We start from the raw sequence: 21,195 nt of genomic DNA, 5'->3' as shown, positions 1-21,195 counted from the left end.
GTGAGGTGTGTCAAGGTGTTATCAGGCATATTGTAACTGGGCTTTTTTGTGGCACTGGTGTAGTAAAGGCTTCTTTCTGGCAACTTGACCACGTAGCTCAATTTTTGTTCAAGTATGGTCATATTGTGCACCTTGAAAAAAACACGCCTTTTTCCAGAGCAGCCTGTATTTTTCCTGAGGTTACCTGTGGGTTTCTCTTTGTATCCCGATCAATTTTTCTGGCAGTTGTGGCTGCAATCTTTCTTGGTCTACCTGACCTTGGCTTGGTATCAAGAGATCCCTGAATTTTCCACTCATTAAGTGAACAATACTGACTGGCATATTCAAGGCTTTGTATATCTTTTTATATCCTTTCAGCTTTATGAAGTTCCATTACCTTGCTATGCAAGTCTTTTGACAGTTCTTTTCTGCTCCCCATGGCTCAGTATCAAGCCTGCTCAGTACACGCAGGTGAGCGCTAACATCCCATTGACTATTTATACACAAACACGAATTGCCATTTAAAAACCTACAGATGTGGAAAATTAACCTTTAATTGCCATTTTAACGTGTGTGTGTGTCACCTTGTGTGTCTGTACCAAGGCCAAACATTTCAGGGTATGTAAACTTTTGATCAGGACCATTTGGGGGATTTCTATTATCATTATGATTTAAAAAGGAAACAAACAACTATGTGATAAATGGTTTTGTATGATCACGATCCTTAAATAAAAAGGCAGTTATTTGGCATGATCAGTGATATTTTCAATATCAAAATTTCAGTTTTTCTGCCAGGGGATGCAAACTTTTGAGCACAACAAGAGACAATAAGTGCATTTGTAATAGACTTTTGGAGGCTTAAACGGTTTAAAAATGTAAAAACTTGTAACCATGGAAAAATAGGCCTTACCAAGAAAAGGCAGTTTAGAACTTTCTGGCTGTGGCATCCTGTAAAAGGTTTGGATACCACATTGCAGCTTCATTCCCCTCACCCTGTCTACACCTATTATGCACTTGGAGTACAGAGATGCGAGTCTGTGGATAAGTGATGGGTAGGGTGCAGTCGTTCGAGATGTGTAGATACATTTACACTTGGATTAAAACGAATTAAACTAAAAAAAAAAAAAAACCCAGCTAGGGATAATAAAAAGGGAAATAATCCTTAAAGCCAGCACACCTGCATTGTACACAACTACACATTGTGCAGTGCATTGTAATGTGTTTGGTTGAGATTTGAGAATAATATAAGAATAAGATGCCTATTATAATGTATGTTACCGTACGGCACAGATATAAAAAACACAGCACAGAAGTGAATGGGCATCATTATTTTTCTTTACAGATGACTAAGCTGTTGCTCTTAGAAGCACATTAAATGACAGCTTGGGTAGGGACCACTAATTTTCATGCAGGATGGGCGCTCATTTACATGGATGCTTGTATAGAACAAGGGCACTAAAATGAAACCGTAACATATCTACTCTTTGTAGGTTGGTGTCTTCAAAGCAAACAAATTCAAAGCAGATCAAATATTGCTTTATTTATGAAGAGAACACAGTTTTCAACAAGTAAATGAGTGCCCGGCACTGTACTTTTTAAAGGGCATGAAACTCAAGCATGTAGCTTGTGACCACGCTAGATAAGCGTACACAACACAGTTTGGTAAACAAGAAATGAGCTGGCTCAGACACTTTCAGGCATTGAGCGCGTTAGGTTACAAGCAATGCTGAATCCTATGAGATCACTCTTACTGAATTACTATGCGCACACTGAGCTTGATTTATAAAAGCATCTAACAAAGGGAAAAAGTCATGCTTGTCCTTTTGTTTTCTAACTAGTCATATGAGTCAACATGAGATTGCTGCTTCAGGCTGTTTACAGGTTCTAGATGTTTGGCCTCCGGTACCAGTCATCAAGTGAAAAGCTAGTGTTGGGCTTTCTTATTAGACAGCCCAGCATGTACTGCACACAGTGGCACACCTTATTTTAAAAGTTATGTAAAATAAAGATTTTAAACAACATAAAATTTCAGTTTAGAAACTTAAAAAAAATAAAGTTTTATTTCTCTGGACCCATTTATTAAAGCATCTTTTTATGCAGTATAAAACGGCAGTGTCTGTGTAAGGTCCCCTTTCACACTTCTGAGACATGGGACTTCAAAGTTGCATGACAAGTCGTACTGCAATGATTTCCAATGAGTCCCTGCACTACTTTGGTCCGACTTTGATGCATTTTGAGGTCTATTACACAGGCATTGCTTCAAGTCAACTCAAAATTGTGGCAAAATCACGCAAGTTTTAGGACGCACAAGTGTGAAAGGGGTTTAAAGGTTCCCCATCAGTCCAAGTATGTTCACCTTCAGGCTCATCCTATGCAGGTTGATTTATTTAAACTGGGGTGTGCAAAAGCTGCTGCAGCTCTGCATAGAAATCAGCTGCCAATTTATTTTTTGTCAAATTTGCTTAATTGTACAAGCTGAAGTTAGAAGCTGACTGGCTACCATGAACACCTGCACCAGAGTTTGCACTTTCTAGTTTAAGTAAATCAACCCCGCTATCTTACAGGCAGCAGTGGTGGCCAGCTTTTACTCTGTACTGGCCATCCATGTAAGCAGAGCCTACCAGTGCTCTGCAGTAGAGACATCACTGAATTCCTATTACCAAATTCACCACCCATACGTCTCATCTACCTGAGATTACATCTTTTAGGAAGAGCACACAAAAAATATTCCATTCATGACAATTTTTTTTTTAGAATAAGCTCTTTCCACAAAAAAAAAAAAAAAAAAAAAATGATATATATATATATATATATATTTATTTATTTAATTTTTTTTTTTTATTTATTTAGATATTTTTTTTTCCCTCAAGAGTTGTAAGAACGCCCTGCCATACCCAAGTTAGGGCATTTGTTCTATATTGCTCCATTTTAGGTCAGTCTAACCTCAGAGCTAAACATCCCTCCATTGTACCAATCGGAGCTACGGCCTCCCATCTCCTGCAATTTTAAAGGAGTGGCCTGTAGAAGGGAAGCAAAGATAAAAATGACTTTTCCAGGAGAGATTAGACAGATGAATAGGAAGGCTAATGTTAAACCAAAGTATGTGGCAGGCTTGTACATATCATAAGGCAGACAGACTATTGGCTGTCAAATTTATGGAAAGGAGGAGCTTTGAAAACAACCATTTTTAGCTATATATACTAGAACATCTTAAAACTGCTTCACACCAATTCCCAAATAAGATACAGATGTGACATTTCCTCTTTAAAGCTTAATTATATAATAATTTGATTGTTGCTCTCACCTGGATGACAGCACTGAACCAACAAGTATTCCCCACATTTTTTAATCCCACCGGGCAGTTGTCTTGTCGCTTCCGATCATAAGGATTGGGCGAGTCACTCCAAACCTCGGTGTGGGTGCGTTTTAGGCTGGCCTTGTTCTCAGCTATACTGGCTTCCAACACCCTAAAGCAAGATGGGAAATACAGGTCATAGCACTTCTAGGATAGGTTTTAACAAGAACCAGTCTGTCCAACGCAGATCCTGGCTAGCATCATAATAAGCCTTAGAATTTGTATTCCTTAACACATAAAAAAAAAAAAAAGATACACTTAACTATACAGAAATACTAAACATTTTGTAATACATCATCTCCTTGGGTCTTATTGCCCAGAGCGGACAAATTCATAAAACAATGCAGCCACTAAATAGATAAAAAATAGAGCTAGTGTTATTGCTGGTCACCATCTTCTCTGAGTTTATTTTTTTTTCAATGTCCCACAGGCAGGCATGGACTTGTCATGGAGGATACTGGAAAATGGTAGATGTCTGGGAGGAGATTGTGACCTCGGGAGTCTTCACCTCCAGCCGTATGGTGAGTGACTCCTGCAGCAATTCCCTCCATCTGCTATGCTTCAGCTCCCTACTGTGGTTAGTATGCTTTATGCTGCCCACTGCTCCCCCCACATTGTATGCGGATTCACTGGCGGAGCTTCAGGGGTCGCATTTGTGACCCCGCCCATCCTGCATGGGGCCCATGCAGCCTCCCTGTCACTAGTGCAGATAAAACAGGTTAGTGTTGGCGCTCCAGGTATTTTAGCAGGGTGGGGCAAAAATAAAAACATATAAAAAGGACCATTAGTCCATAAGAAAAGGTCCATAATAGAAAAATGAATGAGTTCCAAATGGGCTGATGGATGGTATGCAGCAAGGGCTTCTAGATTGCTAGTAGGAAATATTTCTAGAGCTGGGGAGCAGTGAATGGTTAGGATGAACAGGGACAGAATCCTGAATCTGGTAATTTTATTAGAAGAGACTGGAGAAAACACATAAAATTGTTGTCCAACGATGTGGAACACACGCTACCAGTGGTGAACCCGGAAGAGCTTCTGATATTGCTTTATGCCCGTGTTTTCTGCGAATCTTAAGTGATTTTTTTTTATTCTGCGCAATAAATGTTTTTTTTTTTTTTTTACTGTAGTTCACTATGGATACCATTCATTTCACTGAGCCGAAAGGTCAAAGTCACCCCAAAACCAACAATTGGTGGGACCCAATTTTATTGTTCAGCGGGCTGGATTCCATCTAGGGTTGCCACCTCATCCCTTTAAAACAGAACACATATTAATTACACAGGTTCTGTGGCTGATTAAGGTGGTAATTAAACTCACTTGGAGCCTTCTCGGCATTAAATTAGCCTCAGAACTTGTGTAATTAATTTTTGTTCTGTTTTAAAGGGATGAGGTGGCAACTCTAATTCCATCTCACCAAACAAAAGCTTGTTTGACTCCCAGACTGAAAAGCTGCGGGTCCACTCTTTCTGGTGAGTGGGGATACAAGAGGGGAGTATGGCACATTGCACAGCATGTTTTATATGAAGCACTTCTGCACATTGTACTTTGGAGTTTGGAGCACTTTATATATTTTGAAAGACTTTTTATTATTTTTAGCTATGGCACATTTGTTATGCGATGTATAATTTTGTAGAAGCGCTGCAATATTGTGATTGTAATTTTCTGAGTCTTGCATTTGGTGTACAGCAGCTGCACATTGATGTTTTGATATATTTATTTATTCACATAGCGAGAGTTATTATAGGATTTTTTAGCTAACATAACGAACCGCCATTACCATACCTGCTGATGGCTTGTTCCTCGTCAGTAATGCCCGTTTCCCTGAACGTTCTATTTGACTCCTCCAGACTCAATGCTATTGCCCTCTGAAGGTCATCTTTATCATCACCAGTGAGATCGATCACATCTAGCAAGGAAAGAAAAAAAAAAGCCCACTTAGTTCCAGACACCTTTCAAGGTGACAGTAAATGCACTTAAGGGTTCCTAAATTTTCCGAATGAACAAAACTTCTGCTTTACACTGCATTTATCTCAGTGATGATCTTTCATGCATTAATAACATGGAGAGATTGTGAACACAGGTCCACTTTGTGTGTTTCAGTTTGCTTGCTCTGACTATAAAACAATCCCCAACCCCTCAGGCAACATCTTTTTTTGTTTTACAAGAACAGGAAATCAGCTGTTCATGAGATTCTTCACAAGGGAATGTGTTTTCAATGATCAAGACTGAGCTTAAAAGGAAAAAGACAAACATTTTCTGTGCAGACAATTACAGTTATTAGAAATCCAGATCTGTCTGGAGAGTAGATAGCAGTGAAATAAACTGGGGATAACCTGCATTGCATCAGTAACTGAAATGTTATGCTGCCCAGCAGATTCCAAATGAAATATCTGCATGGATCAAAATGCACCTCGTCATTCTATGGAAAAGTGTTTATCATTTTTTGGTTTGGGTGCCTTAATGACCGAAATTTACAAAAAAAAAAAAAAATTCAGTTTAGTTCCCACAAACTGAGACTATGACATACAAAATGCGGAGCCCTGTCAGTGCTATATGACCTTTTTTACTTGGAAAATCTTCCACAATAGCCACTTGCATGCCCAATAGTTATTGATCAATCTGTCAGAGGACCATTCTCTCCATTTCCCCTGGTCACCCAGCTTCATTAACAGCATAGAGAAGTTTTTCAACCTTCTTTCCCCAAAGTGAGCCCCTAAAATAATTTTCTTACTTCAGGGAACTGGAGCTCAATGGGGAAAATGCCCTTTACATTGGTGGTTAATAGGAAAACCGAACCCTACAGTAGAGGTCAGAGTGCCATCCTTACAGTTAAGAAAAAAGTTTTGCCATATAGCGTTGGCACAAACTATACAGGTACTATCTGGGAGGTTGATCAGCCAAAGCCTAAGGAACGCCCAAGCAACTAGACATGTGCAAAAAAAAAAAAAAAAAAAAACTTGTTTCACTTGGTTTCAATTCATTATTTAAATAATTTCACTAGTTTGTTTATTCATGCTCGAATTCGATTAAATTATTCAGAATTCGAAAGATTTGCATCAATCTATTCTATTCGAATTTTGTAAAATGGGTATATTCTATGCTATTGTTTTTTTCTATTCGATTACTTCCTCTTTTTTTTTTAAATCTTCTCGTCTATTCACTTTCTCGTCTATTCTATTCACATTCGACTAAAATTCTATAAATTTCTCGGCTATTCTATTCACAAAAGACTTCTGTTCAATTTTATTGTTTTTTGTATTCTATTTTTATTTTCTATTTAAATTTATTCTATCTGAAATTTGAATTTCAGACAATTATATTCTTTCCATTTTATTCTATTCCTTTATTTTGTATTCTATTTTTATGCTATTCTATTGTATTTTCAATTCCATTCCGTTTTAACTCTATTCTTTTCTATTTTTAGTTTCTATTCTCTTCTATTCTTTCCTATTCCTTGATTTTCCATTCTATTCTTTTCCAGTCCTCGAGTAATAAGGACCGACCACATTTTGTCTTGTTATTTCAGATTTGTTTACATTCATTACTATTGTAATTTGGAAATTGGAATAAATCTGAATCCCCGAATAACGAAAAATCTGTCCGAATTTCAATTCTGAATGAAACGAACTGCATGTCTATTAGGAACCTCTGAAGGAACCCTGAATGAAAATGACTAGCATATAGTTTGTGTAGGTGTGCTGTGCAAATCACAACTTAAAGAGGTTGTAAACCCCCTCTCCAAGTTGTACCTATAGGTAAGCACCGTTTAGGAGATATTTACTTTTCTTGCAGCCGATGACGTCATCGGCGCATGCGCTCTGAAGGAACAGCTACCCGTGCTGTTTCTTCAGAGCCCTGTTCCATGAACAGTGGCTTCCACGCGCATGCGCAGGAGTGATGGCCGGAGGACAAGAACCAGGAAGTAGGACAGATGAAAATGTCGGCTGTGTCACTGCTGAGCGGGCGGCACTGTGGGGGCTTAGTAATAAGGTTAAGTATTTCATAATGAGCTAGTATGTGATGCATACTAGCTCATTATACCTTTGTCTTACAGGGTTTTTTTTTTTTAGTTTACAACCTCTTTAAGCTGGCCATATACGGATAGAATTTTTTATATTTTTGCTCAGCCTGTAGGTTTAACAGATTCCTCCAAACAAGCTATATAGCGCAGATAGATAAATCTGCAAAAGCAGGGTCGGCGAATGTATTCTGACAGATGGCAATGGCTGTCTGAATATCTGAACAGTGGATATATCTGATTGGATGAAGTCATCGTTCAGCCTAACATTTTCTGCTTGGATCCTTGATTTTTCATTCAAAGGATGTTGGGCGGGAAGGTGCCGACAAGGCCCCCCCCCCTGAAGTGAGTTTTTCCGACTGGTTTATCATGAACCGTATCAAATTTGCTTTGTTTATGGTCTTCTTAAGGATAGGTTCATGCAGGCATTGCATTCCTGTCTGATAGGTCAGCAGAAGGATTTTCCACTGACTTCTATGGATTAGTGTAGAAGGCAGCTCAGAGTCTGCATTTGACCAATTTTGTGTTAAGTTTCTTCAGATACATCTTGTCCTGTTGAGGTTCATTTAAAATGCAGGCAATGCGACTTCCGGTTCCGGCGCCGAATGCAGTAGACGCTTGCCTCATCGGCTCCCGCGGTCGGCCTCAAATACCTGCTTATAAATCCTGCCAGACCGTCCATCCAGGGTGCACACCGGCTCCTATACCGTCGGGCATCCCCCAGGTACCTTGTCAGTGCCGCTATGGACAAATTTCTTGAAAAAGGCGGCCCGCGCATCCCGCCGGGTCCGCCGCAAATCGAGGCCCCGGTCTCGGCCTTCCCCGCGGCTGCGGCGGACATCTCCCGGATGGACACAGCGGCTCCTCCATCACACACAGTACCTTCCTTGGGGGACCCCCAGTCAGATCGCATTGCCCAGACTGTGGTGGCCCTTCTCTCCCCCACCATATCGGCAGCAGTCCAAGCGGCGGTAGCTGAAGGCATGAAGGACATAAAAAAACAGCTAACAGGGCACTCAAACAGGCTGCTTGAAGTGGAGAACCGTGTAGCCAGCATGGAAGAGGAGATTTATAGCTCACATAGTTTTGAGCAAGCCCAGGACAAGACTAACCAGTTCTTAATGCAAAAAGTGGAGGACTTGGAGAATAGGGCGCGTAGGAGTAACCTCCGCTTTATTGGGATACCGGAATCTATGCCACCATCATCCATCCCAGACCTCTGCTCCAAAAGGATCCCGGAGGCTTTGGGTCTGCAGGGCATCTGTGTTGTCGAGAGGGCCCACCGCATGGGGATTCACTCATCTGATCGCCCCTCGCCGCGTCCGATCATAGCCAAATACTTGAATTACGCCGACAAATCCGCGATCCTTCAAAAATTCAGGCAATCCAAATCTCTCCAGATCGATGGCGCAAAAGTCCTGATTTTTGCGGATTACTCAGTGGAAGTAGCTAAGAAGAGAAAAGCTTTTCAAACGGTATGCTCAAAGCTGCATCAAGCTCAAATCAAATTTACATTGGCATACCCGGCGACACTTCGGCTGCGTGCACCCTCAGGCGAACAACTTTCTTTTCAGGACCCAGCGGATGCGGAAGCTTTTGCCCGTTCTCTCCAGGCGGACGGGTCGGACCTCCTTTCGGCTAACACCTCCTCAGCCCATCGCTCCCTGGACCCGAGGAGTCCATGCAAGGAGCCTCACAAGAGGCAAAAATACTCTGACGTTGTCAGCGGCAACCGTTTCCTCCCTCACCGCTGAAGTGTTTTGGACTTATGACTGAGTCTCTCTCCTTTACTGAGGTCGTTTAGTTGGGATCACGTAAAGTATTGGTTCTTACACAGTATTTTTTTTTTGCTGACTTTTGTCTCCCCAAGTTTTAATTTGGGGGCCTTTTAAAGATCCCTCCCTCGGCTTCATCCTTACTGTTTTCTTTTTATGCACTGTTGCGTTTAATTACTGTTTTATTTGCCTTATGTCAGGTGGATTGTAAGGTTTATGTGACGTTCCTAACAAAGTGTACTGCCACTTTAAATGCTGCAAGGTGTCTGCATCGGGCACTCGTTCCTTCCCCCTCTCAGGGGTCGGGTACTGGGGGCCTTTCACCCTCTCCGCTCCCCCCCTCTTATAGAGGCACCTTGGGACGGGATGGTCGAAGGCCCGCTTGGGTCCGCACCAAGGGTCTCACCGACGGCCACACTTGCAGCATTCGGAAAAAAGTGAGGTCCATGTTGTACTTTTCTCTGTTCCCCCACCTATTTATCCCCTCCCTCCTCCTTACTACCTCTCCTATTGTTCTTCTCCTACTCCCTTTGCTCCTGGTTCCACGGTTGGAATCGGCCATTCCCAGGTATAACTTTTTACACCCACCTACAGCACATGGTCTAGTCTTCATCTCTTTTCCTGCTAGATCTACTTGTCATGACATACTTCTTACACTACTGTATAGCTCCCCCCCTGACCCTCCATGAGGATTCTCTCTTGGAATGTTAGAGGTCTGCGTTCCCCCCACAAGCGGATGAAGGTTTTGAGACACCTTAAGAGGCTCAAGGCCGACATTGCCTTGTTGCAGGAGTCCCATCTATCCTCCGGTGACTTTTTCCGGATGCAGAGGATATGGGTGGGTACGGTCCTGGGATCAGCCGCCCCTGGTCGTAAAGCGGGAGTGTTGATCCTGATCCATAAGCGGCTCTCCTGTGACGTCCTTTCCCTCTCGTCTGACACCGATGGACGCTATGTTTCCGCTCACTTAAAGATAAATGATAGGGAAATAGTGCTCACTAACGTATATGCCCCCAATATTCCAGACAAACTCTTCTACAGAAATCTCTCCGCTCATCTTCTCAAATACCCCCATGTTCCACACCTTATAGGTGGCGACTTCAACTCTCTCATGGACCCCCTTTTAGACAAGTCCGTAATGCCACCCAAACGCTCTCGCTCGACACCTCCGACCCTAGGCCCGCTGGCGCAAGTGATGGAATCCCTCCATTTTACAGACGTATGGCGTCTGCACCATCCTGCTGACAGGGATTTTACGTTTTACTCACATCCCCACAACGTGTTTACCAGGATAGACTATTTTTTCGCCTCGGCCAATGCTCTTCATAGGATTGAGGACCCAGATATTCATGACCTTGTTATCTCTGACCATGCCCCCATCTCCCTGACACTAGACCCCCCTGACAAACAGGCGAACTCTACTCTTTGGCGCTTTCCGGGGTTCCTCCATAACGACTCTCACTTCCAGGCATACTTGGCTAAGGCGTGGGGGGAATATGCAGAGGCCAATGTCCTGCACGTTTCGCAGCCAAATTTGTTCTGGGAGGCGGGCAAGGCATACCTCCGTGGCAAAATTATATCCTATGCATCGGCATTTAGAAAAAACGCTTCTAAAAGCTATCGTCGGGCAAGTGACCGGCTCAGGCTGGCCCAGCGTCTGTTGTTGACCGCAGATTCCCCTGCGCATCGTCAAGAATGGACATTAGCCAAGCAGGCCTTTGATACGTGGGCGGATAACTTGGAAAACATTAAGCGCGCTAGTTTCACGGCCATGATGCACAAATATGGCAATAAGGCCGGTAAGCTTTTGGCTAGGCTATGCGGGGCGCCCTATAAACCCACACATATTGCTTCCCTTCGTGACTCCTCGGGCATCACTGTGTCCACCCCCGCGGAGGTAAAAAAGACTATGTGGGACTTTTATGCTTCCCTGTACTCCCCAGATCAGTTTGATGACCGACAAGCCCATTTTTTTTTTGGAAAATGTTACTCTTCCAAATATTTCCCCGGCACAATTAGAAGTGTTAAACGCCCCAGTGACTCTTCAGGAGATTCACGACACGGTTAAACTCCTCTCCACGAACAAAGCCCCAGGCCCAGATGGCCTTACCGGGGAATTTTATAAAACTTCTATTGAGGTTATTGGCCCCACCCTACTAGAGGTCTACTCTACCCTATGGACCGGAGGTTCCTACCCTCCCACGGGAAATCAGGCCATAATAAAGTTATTGGCAAAAAAAGGAAAAGATCCTTTGGAGCCAGGGTCTTACCGGCCAATTTCCCTACTAAACCTGGATGTCAAAATCCTGTCCAAAATTCTGGCTTCCCGTTTGGCCCAAGTTATGCCGTCCCTGATACACCCAGCTCAATCAGGATTTACCAAGGGAAGAGCGGCCGCCTCCAACATCCGCAAGGTTCTTTTGGCATTGGAGCAGGCCAGGGTATCCTCGGGGGGGGACCTGGCTATCATCACCCTGGACGCGGAGAAGGCTTTTGACAATGTGAACTTTGATTGGTTATCCATGGTTTTGGCCTCGTTTGGCTTCTCGGGACCGTTCACTCACATTGTCAAAGCTATGTATGCCTCTCCTGCGGCCCGGCTGTGGGTGGCCGGGTCCCTCACCGAGGAGTTCCGCTTGTTCAAGGGTACGAGACAGGGATGTCCCCTGTCTCCTCTACTCTTTAATCTGGCATTGGAACCCCTGTCCAGGTTCTTGCTGGACAAGGCGCCGCTCCATGGTATTATGATTGGTTCAAGTGAGCTACGTTTGTCTCTCTTTGCGGACGATGTGCTGATTTTTACCAGGAACCCCCTCTCCGATATGCGTACCATCGTTTCTATTTTTGATAGATTTAAACTTTGTTCGGGGCTACGGATAAACTACGCTAAAAGTGAGATCCTCCCCCTAGGTAACATGCCCCCTCCCGACTGGGCAGCCTCCTCTCCCTTCACTGTCGCTCACTCGCACATAACGTATCTAGGTATTAGAGTAGGCAAACTCCCATCTTCTATATATACCCTGAACTATCCTCCTCTTTTCCAAAAGATTTCTCGTGAACTGGACAGTTGGATGGATCTGCCTCTCTCGCTCCTGGGGCGATGCCACTTGGTGAAAATGGTCAGCTTCGCAAGGTTACTGTACCCGTTGCAAACACTCCCCTTGTTGTTAAAACATAAAGATATCAAACTGCTGAACACCAGCATATCTAAATTTGTATGGCGAAGCAAAAGACCCCGTATATCCTTTAACAAACTTTGTCTTCCCAGGAGCGAGGGTGGTGCTAGTCTTCCTGATATCAGGTTATACAATTTGTCTTGCCTTCTTAGAATATCCCTGGATTGGCTCTCGGAGTCATCTAACTATTCAAATGTTGGATTGGAGTCGCAGATGTCCTCTCCCTTTTCACTGGCAGCTCTCCTGCATGTTAAATGGAAATCTATGCCTCCAGCACTCCAACACAATGTGCTTTTACGGGACACAGTGATTGCCTGGAGGGAATCCAGGAAACGTTTGAAGCTCTCCCCCTTTATGTCCAAGTACTTACCAATTCAGGGCAACCCCGCCTTTATCCCAGGAATACAGTCGGACTACTTTACATTATGGCAAAGGAAAGGCCTGCTAAAGTTCGCGGATCTCTGTGACCAAGCTACCGGCAAACCCCGTTTAATACAAGAAATCCTGGACACTTACAACCTACCTGCCTCACATTTTTTTCCTATACTGCAATGCCAAAGCTTCATCCGCTCATCCGGTGTCATTCCTGCCAACAGGTTCCGCGATCCTCTGTTAGATCCTTTACTGCACTCAGGGACTTATAGCATATCGGACATCTACAAACCTTTCCAGAAGCTTACGTCCATTCACCACGCTAGTTCCTCGGCGGCCAACTGGGCCAGGGACTTTCCACTGGAGGACTTGGTCACAAAACTATTTCAAGGATACAAACACACCCTTCGCCTGACACCCAACGAAACATGGAGGGAAACCCAGTTAAAAATTCTTCACAGAGCGTATATTCCTTTCACGACAACCGGCAACTCTCCCCTTGCACGCCTATGCCCCTATTGTAACACTAACCGTCCATCACTACATCACCGATTTTGGTCCTGCTCCTTTATTTCAGCCTTCTGGGATCAGGTGCTGGCGTTAATACAACGGACCACGCTTCTTCAGCTACCAAAGGACCCTTTATTGCTTATCTTTGGATATTGGGACAAACGTCTACAGATCTGGACTAGCCGCCCTCTCCCCCACCCACGCATCTGGATCCTCACCTGCCTTTTAATAGCTCGCAGGGTTATTCTTGCCAATTGGATTTCTAGCGTGGGCCCATCAGTATCTCAAGTTTACCGCGAACTCCTAAGCCTTATGACTAAAGACCGGCTCAACCTGGACTCCAACCTTCCATCCGCAGCCGATCGTTTCTCAAGCAAATGGCAGGATTTTATAGATTCACAACCCAAAAATGTTAGCGATGCATTGGTAGTAGATGATTTTGTTTACACTGTTCCAGGGCAGTAAATAATGTGCTGTAGCATAGGTGTCATCTTTTCCACGTCTTTTTACCCCACCCTCACCCCCCCTCGTACCCCTCCCTTTCATTTTCCTGATCCGCATTCTTTTTCTTCCTCCCAATGTCCACCCCCCTAGGATACCACCGCCCCTCAAAGGTACAAGATCCATCCAACTAGGGTTCTAGTGTGACAATTCTATTTGACCTTGTCAGTCTATGTGATGTTCTCCCCCCGGGCCAGAAATGAGCTCCTCCTCTGCTCGGCATCTGGCTCCGAAAAAAGGTTAAAATGTATTGTTCATCGTTATCTCTTGTTGTGATTGTATCGCACTTTGAATTTAATAAAGTTTCTTTAAAAAAAAAAAAAAAAAAATGCAGGCAATGCAAGTCAAACAAAGCCTTTTTTTTTTTTTTTTTTTCAAACAAAGCACATCTTTTTTCATTCTAACGCTTGTGTTTTAGCATGTTCGCATGGATGTTTGACAAGAATGTCAGTCTACATGAGTCACTAGAATGTTGTTATTTGAACAGCTGGTTTGGATCCAAGATAGTGCAGGACTGAACTGATCCTGCAGCAAGGTGTATAGGCTGCTTATACTATCATCTACCTTCGTTAGTCATTCTTTTGTAACTTTTCACTATGGCCTGGTACACGTAATGAGTAAAATGGATGAAAATAAATGCATTTGGAGTGACCTTTCGATAATCTATTTGTAAGTACACAGCTTTTGAGAGCCAATTGTGACTGTTTATGCAAAAATATTCAAAAAAGGGAAAAAATGTTCTCGTAAGATAAAAGAACGAATGATATTCACTTAATGAGTCTAGTATTTATCCATAAAAAAATGACATGACCAAGACTGCACATGTTCGGAAACAAGAGAACAACCCGGCAGGGAAAAATAGCAAAGAAAATGTTGGTTTTCAGTACAGAAATGTTTAATTGTAATAGAATGATAATAGAATGTAATAGAATGATAATCGTATTGCTACACAATTTGGTTATAATCTGCAGCTCTTCTATTACAGATATATATCCTGCAAATATTGTTTATTATAAGGTTGACAGCCCTGTGATACATTCTGATGTATTTAATGGAATCAATACTTGGGTGTGTTTTTTTTTTCTTAATAAAAATTTGTGTTATCCAACAGAATAGATCATAGTGGAAGGGAGACAGACAGTCTTTATTTTAATTCATACACATCCCAATACTCGAAATAAATTTACAAAAATGCCACAACACTCTGACCGTGTATAGCTGAAGGCGCGCCAAGCAGAGGTGTCACACGTACACTATATTGTCAAAAGTGTTGGGACGCCTATGAATTGTAATGGCATTCCAGTCTTAGTCCGTAGGGTTCAATATTGAGTTGGCCCACCCTTTGCAGCTATAACAGCTTCAACTCTCTGGGAAGGCTGTCCACAAGGTTTTGGAGTTTGTCTCTGGGAATGTTTGACCATTCTTCCAGAAGTGCATTTCTGAGGTCAGGCACTTAAGTGGACTAGAAGGCCTGGCTCGCAGTCTCCGCTCTAATTCATCCCAAAGGTGTTCGGGTTGGGGGCAGGCCAGTAAACTTCCTCCACCCCAAACTTGATCATCCATGTCTTTATGGACCTTGCTTTGTGCAGTGGTAAAAATGGTTTGGTGAAGGGGGATTATGTTGTGGGGTTGTTATTCAGGGGTTGGGCTTGGCCCCTTAATTCCAGTTAGAGGAACTGTTAAAGCGTCAGCATATCAAGACATTTTGGACAATTTCATGCTTGCAATTTGAGGAGGACATGAATGAGTGAGTTTGTGCTGGAGGAATTTGACTGGCCTGCAAAGAGTCCTGACCTTTGGGAGGAATTAGATCAGAGACTGCGAGCCAGGCCTTCCTGTCCAACATTAGCGCCTGACCTCACAAATGCATTTCTGGAAGCATGGTCAAACATTTCCATAGACACTACTAAACCTTGCGGACATGCATCCCAGAAGAGTTGAAGCTGATGTAGCTGCAATAGGTGGGCCAACTCAATATTGCACCCCACAGACTAAGACTGGGATGCCATTAAAATTCATGCGCATGTAAAAGGCAGTCCACCCTATACTTTTGAATAGAACTTATTACAGAATCCGGAATTTATTGGCTGTGGTAACCAAGCAACCCAAAAGAAGAAGACACGTGACCCACGGCCATCTTGGTACTCTCTAGTGAGCGGGACACCCAAAACCGCAGCCATATTAGTACTTCGCATTGTGATTTATGGCCTCAATAGACGGGACGTGTCATGATTCAAATACCGGGGTGCTCGGATTATCGCAAAAACAAAATCAGATATACATAAGCTTAGTAAAACATAATTGTATAAAGGATCATTTTAAAAACATATATACAAAAATAATTAAAACCACGGGTTTTAATAGTTATACAAAAAGATAGAAGGGATAGTAAAGAAACACCAACCTTTTAAAAAAATCCTTTTTTATAAGACATTTAAGCAACTACTCCTGCAGCGACCCCAGTTTATATACAGGAGAGCTTCCACACTGAGAAACAAACTGGTTCGTAAATGCTCTTGATCCACCCAGAATTACCAGCCTTTCCCAGTTTGAAAGTTTTTTGATACCAAAAATGTTTACAATGCAGGAAGAGTAACAAGCAACCAAGGAATCATTCAACTCCAGTGACAGGCAAGGAGTATAAAATAAAGGAATAACTTGCACGAGTACACACGTCACATAGGTTATTGAATGTCCATGCCGATACCAATATGTGGGCAGAACCACAAGACCATTATTTGTGACAATCAGGGAACACATTAATAACATAATAAAAGGATTTACCAAGCACAGTCTGTCAAGACACTTCAAAAGAAGCCCATAATAGAGATCCCTCATGTATGACTTTTTACGGTATAGAGCTAATAAAGGGTCAATGGCGTGGAGACAGCAAAAGGATAAACGTCTCCCAAAATGAAACCAAGTGGATTTTTTTTATTAAATTCCCTCCCACCTGATGGCTTTAATATAGATATAGGCCTTAACTGTTATTTATGATAGCTAACTTCATCCCGTCACTTTCTCCGGCTTCATATTTTAACATTTAATCTTAATACTTTTATTTTCATTTTATTGTACATAATCGTCTCCATTCAGTCCCCACCCACAATACCACTATATTTTAAAATATAACATTTCTTAATACATACACTTTTTTTGTTTTTTTTTCCTTTTTCTAATGTATTAATATGGCCACGGTTTTGGGTGTCCCGCACACTAGGGAGTACTAACATGGCCGCAGGTCACATGTCTTCTTTTGGGTTACTTGGTTACCGCAACCAATAATTACCGGATGCTGTAGTAAGATGGCCCGCTTCTGATGTCTTAGTGAGGAAACTCAAAAGCCGGAGCTAGAGCGTCATTACGTCACATCTGATTTGAGTCCGTGGAGCGCAGGGAGCTCCGGACTTCCTGTTTTCTATTTTACAAACCCCTGATATTATTTACGTTTTTTGTAAGTGCAATATTGTACCTTTTATAATAAAAACAGTTTGCGGATTTACACTATGGAGGCTTTCATTGCTTTTACATGTCACCACTGAGAGATAATATTCGGGAGATAGACATCTGTTTTTAAAGATCTACAGACAGCCTGTATAGCTGTGAATGCGGATCACCTCCAGTGAAGGGAATTTAATCTGGTGAGTGCCATGGCAAGAGGGGAGCACAAGTGAAGCACAAGCACTGCTTTATTATATAATGTTTGCATCAAATTTCACTCACCTAATTTGTTTATAGTCTTTGGGAGTTGGCACTTGTTTGAGTTCACCCATGGACTGATTCCAATATAGCACTTTATGCGTTCATTTTTATCATTCCTTCTGTATAGGTTTCAATTGTCTCTGATCTTTATTGTATTCAGCACATATCACGTTCTGTGTATGGTTTAATAGTTTCTGATATATATTCAGCACATATCACAATTTGCCATACAGGTTGTTGTGCACCCATTTCCATTTTATAATTTTTTTTTACATTTTTATTTGCTCAATATTTTTGCATATGCATACACTTATGTTACCTTAGCAGCGACTGACCCACTTCCCCTTTTTTCTTTTCACTTACTTCGGACATCTACCTTTAGTAGTTGTTTGCAGTGGAGGCAGCAGCTTTAAAAAGGTACATCTTACACAATATATACCACAGGGTCCATAGCACGGAATAATATTTTTTACTTTTTTCGACCCTACACTTTTGACAATATAGTGTACATTATATCACTTCCGATTACATGCTGGTACGTAGCTAGGCACGCAGAAGCTATACTGGGTTGTATGAGAGTTTTCACATGCATGGTAGCTCTCCCGCCTTCGATATGAGACTAGCATGCAAAAAAACCCCGAAGGATCATTTGTCCGATCTTCTCTGTGTGTACCAGGCATAACTCAGATGTGAGTGGCAGTGCGGCACAATTCAGAGGTGTAGCTGCCATTGCTGCCCCCTTGAAAATACTAGCTGCTTGGCTGTCGCACTACATGAAAAGCCTCAAAACCTTCAGAATCACTGATCAAAAACATGCATGGAGCCAGTTAAGTCAGAGCTGTAAGATGTTTCCAGGTCAGCAGTACAGGAAGGACTGAAGCCATTAGATCAGCATGACAGACAGGAAACTGGCATTTTCAGAAAGAAAGGTTTAAAAACGAGCACTCATTTCTTTCAATGTTTAGGACGGTATAACCTCGCGCTTATGGTATTGTGCAAAAAAAAAAAATATATATATATATATATATATATATATATATATATATAGAGAAAGTGACTGTGCGTTCATTAGCTGCTTGCTGCAAGTTAAAGTGCTAGTGCCTTTAAATCATAATAAACCAAATATTGCAGTGCTGCTAATAAATTAAATTGACATATAAATAAAACATCATTATCACTGTGTACCCTTGTGCAAAATGTGCAGACTTGTGCAAAATGTATATTGTGCAAAATCTCGCATGATCACACAATAAATAATCAATCTTCATAAATTCATAAATAGAAAATCATAAATCATAAAGTCCATAAAGTGTCCATCAGGTGTAAAATAAGGTGCTTCTGTGCTTCACTGTGTACATGTATGGGGATGACCCCCTAGTGGTTGTCTACTTACCACAACACACTAAGTAAAAGGCATTCAAGAAATATTTCTGCAGTGTAGTCACAACCTTTCTGCCAGCCTGGGATCCGCAATCATGTGGAGAGATCCTTAATGGTGGTCTTTTCACATCCAAAGTCCCCTCATGGGAAAGAAAAGGCCATCCATAGTGAAGTATGTCAAATTAAATTTATTGCGTCCATAAAAAGAAACTACTTGCAAATGTTTAAAAATTAGCAGGCATATGGGTCTCGGCTCGGTGGTTGCTGCTTCCGCAGCGTGCACCTCACCGGCCGGAAATGACATCAGGTCCGCTCAGCCAATCGCTAGACGCGTTTCGCCGTCCAATCACGGCGTCTTCTGTAGCTACATCCCCACACATGTACAGTGAAGCAAAAGAAGCACCTTATTTTGCACCTGATGGACACTTTATGGACTTATAATTTATGATTCTCTATTTATGAAGATTGATTATTTATTTATTGTTTGATCTTGCGAGATTTTGCACAATATACATTTTGCACAAGGGTACACAGTGATATTGATGATTTATTTAGATGTCTATTTAATTTATTAGCAGCGCTGCAATATTTGGTTTATTACTCATTTCTTTCAGCACAGGTTTCCTTAAAAACTACTGGATGTCCAGACCAGTCTGACTTGCTCCTGAAGTCTACATTCACCAGTACATAATTTTGCAAGTGATTCTTTTCACTGTCCTCACCACTACACCTATCTTAATTAATAGCCAAGTCTGTTGTATGTGATATAAATTTATAATTAAAAAAAAAAAGCACTTAGCATGCAGCACAGATCTGAACAGGTTTTAAATTACGCAGCTCCAAGGTTTCATTTGCATACTTTATAAGCAACAAAAAAAAAAAAAAAAAACATCTGATTCCACATTGCAGCCTGTTAAATATCTGTGTATAACGTGGATGTCAATGATTTGGCGTTGGCCTGCAAACAAGAAAAATCTTCTGTCAAGCTGGCTTGGTATCTGGGTGGGAATAGACTCTCAAGCCTTTTAGCTGTAAGAATCCTCGATAAACCCAGATGAACAATATTTAACCATATCAGTCGCATCAGCTGCAAAAATTAAAAGCATATACAGTGGGTACGGAAAGTATTCAGACCCCCTTAAATTTTTCACTTTTTGTTATATTGCAGCCATTTGCTAAAATCATTTAAGTTCATTCTTCTTCCTCATGAATGTACACACAGCTCCCCATATTGATGTAAAAACACAGAATTGTTGACAGCGTTGCAGATTTATTAAAAAAGAAAAACTGAAATATCACATGGTCCTAAGTATTCAGACCCTTTGCTGTGACACTCATATTTAACTCAGGTGCTTTCCATTTCTTCTGATCATCCTTGAGATGGTTCTACACCTTCATTTGAGTCCAGCTGTGTTTGATTATACTGATTGGACTTGATTAGGAAAGCCACACACCTGTCTATATAAGACCTTCCAGATCACAATTCATGTCAGAGCAAATGAGAATCATGAGGTCAAAGGAACTGCCTGAAGAGCTCAGAGACAGAATTGTGGCAAGGCACAGATCTGGCCAAGGTTACAAAAAGATTTCTGCTGCACTTAAGGTTCCTAAGAGCACAGTGGCCTCCATAATCCTCAAACGGAAGACGTTTGGGACGACCAGAACCCTTCCTAGAGCTGGCCGTCCGGCCAAACTGAGCTATTGGGGGAGAAGAGCCTTGGTGAGAGAGGTAAAGAAGAACCCAAAGATCACTGTGGCTGAGCTCCAGAGATGCAGTCAGGAGATGGGAGAAAGTTGTAGAAGGTCAACCATCACTGCAGCCCTCCACCAGTCGGGGCTTTATGGCAGAGTGGCCCGACGGAAGCCTCTCCTCAGTGTAAGACACATGAAAGCCCGCATGGAGTTTGCGAAAAAACACCTGAAGGACTCCAAGATGGTGAGAAATAAGATTCTCTGGTCTGATGAGACCAAAATAGAACTTTTTGGCCTTAATTCTAAGAGGTATGTGTGGAGAAAACCAGGCACTGCTCATCACCTGTCCAATACAGTCCCAACAGTGAAGCATGGTGGTGGCAGCATCATGCTGTCGGGGTGTTTTTCAGCTGCAGGGACAGGACGACTGGTTGCAATCGAGGGAAGGATGAATGCGGCCAAGTACAGGGATATCCTGGACAAAAACCTTCTCCAGAGTGCTCTGGACCTCAGACTGGGCCGAAGGTTTACCTTCCAACAAGACAATGACCCTAAGCACACAGCTAAAATAACGAAGGAGTGGCTTCACAACAACTCCGTGACTGTTCTTGAATGGCCCAGCCAGAGCCCTGACTTAAACCCAATTGAGCATCTCTGGAGAGACCTAAAAATGGCTGTCCACCAACGTTTACCATCCAACCTGACAGAACTGGAGAGGATCTGCAAGGAGGAATG

General features: G+C 42.3%; 1 protein-coding gene and 1 long non-coding RNA gene across 4 annotated transcripts in view; one reads left to right on the top strand and one right to left on the bottom strand.

The window, feature by feature from the left end:
- LOC309545470 overlaps positions 1-21,195 on the top strand; it is a 1,154,934-nt gene that overhangs the window by 342,755 nt on the left and 790,984 nt on the right. The window lies entirely within an intron of this gene.
- The window catches only part of USP25 (ubiquitin specific peptidase 25), a 226,137-nt gene that overhangs the window by 135,724 nt on the left and 69,218 nt on the right, over positions 1-21,195 (bottom strand). For all 3 annotated transcript variants that reach the window (XM_082245201.1, XM_082245200.1, XM_082245202.1), the window contains exons 4-5: positions 5,117-5,240; positions 3,284-3,446 (exon numbers count right to left, since the gene is read on the bottom strand). In XM_082245201.1, coding sequence (XP_082101327.1) covers positions 3,284-3,446; positions 5,117-5,240 — 287 coding nt within the window. The remainder of the gene's footprint in view (positions 1-3,283; positions 3,447-5,116; positions 5,241-21,195) is intronic.

Source organism: Pelophylax lessonae, assembly GCF_965119305.1.
Source record: "Pelophylax lessonae genome assembly, chromosome: 2".
Taxonomy (NCBI): Eukaryota; Metazoa; Chordata; class Amphibia; order Anura; family Ranidae; genus Pelophylax; species Pelophylax lessonae.
Note: the sequence above shows the minus strand (reverse complement) of the source record. Positions and strands in the feature narration are given on the sequence as shown.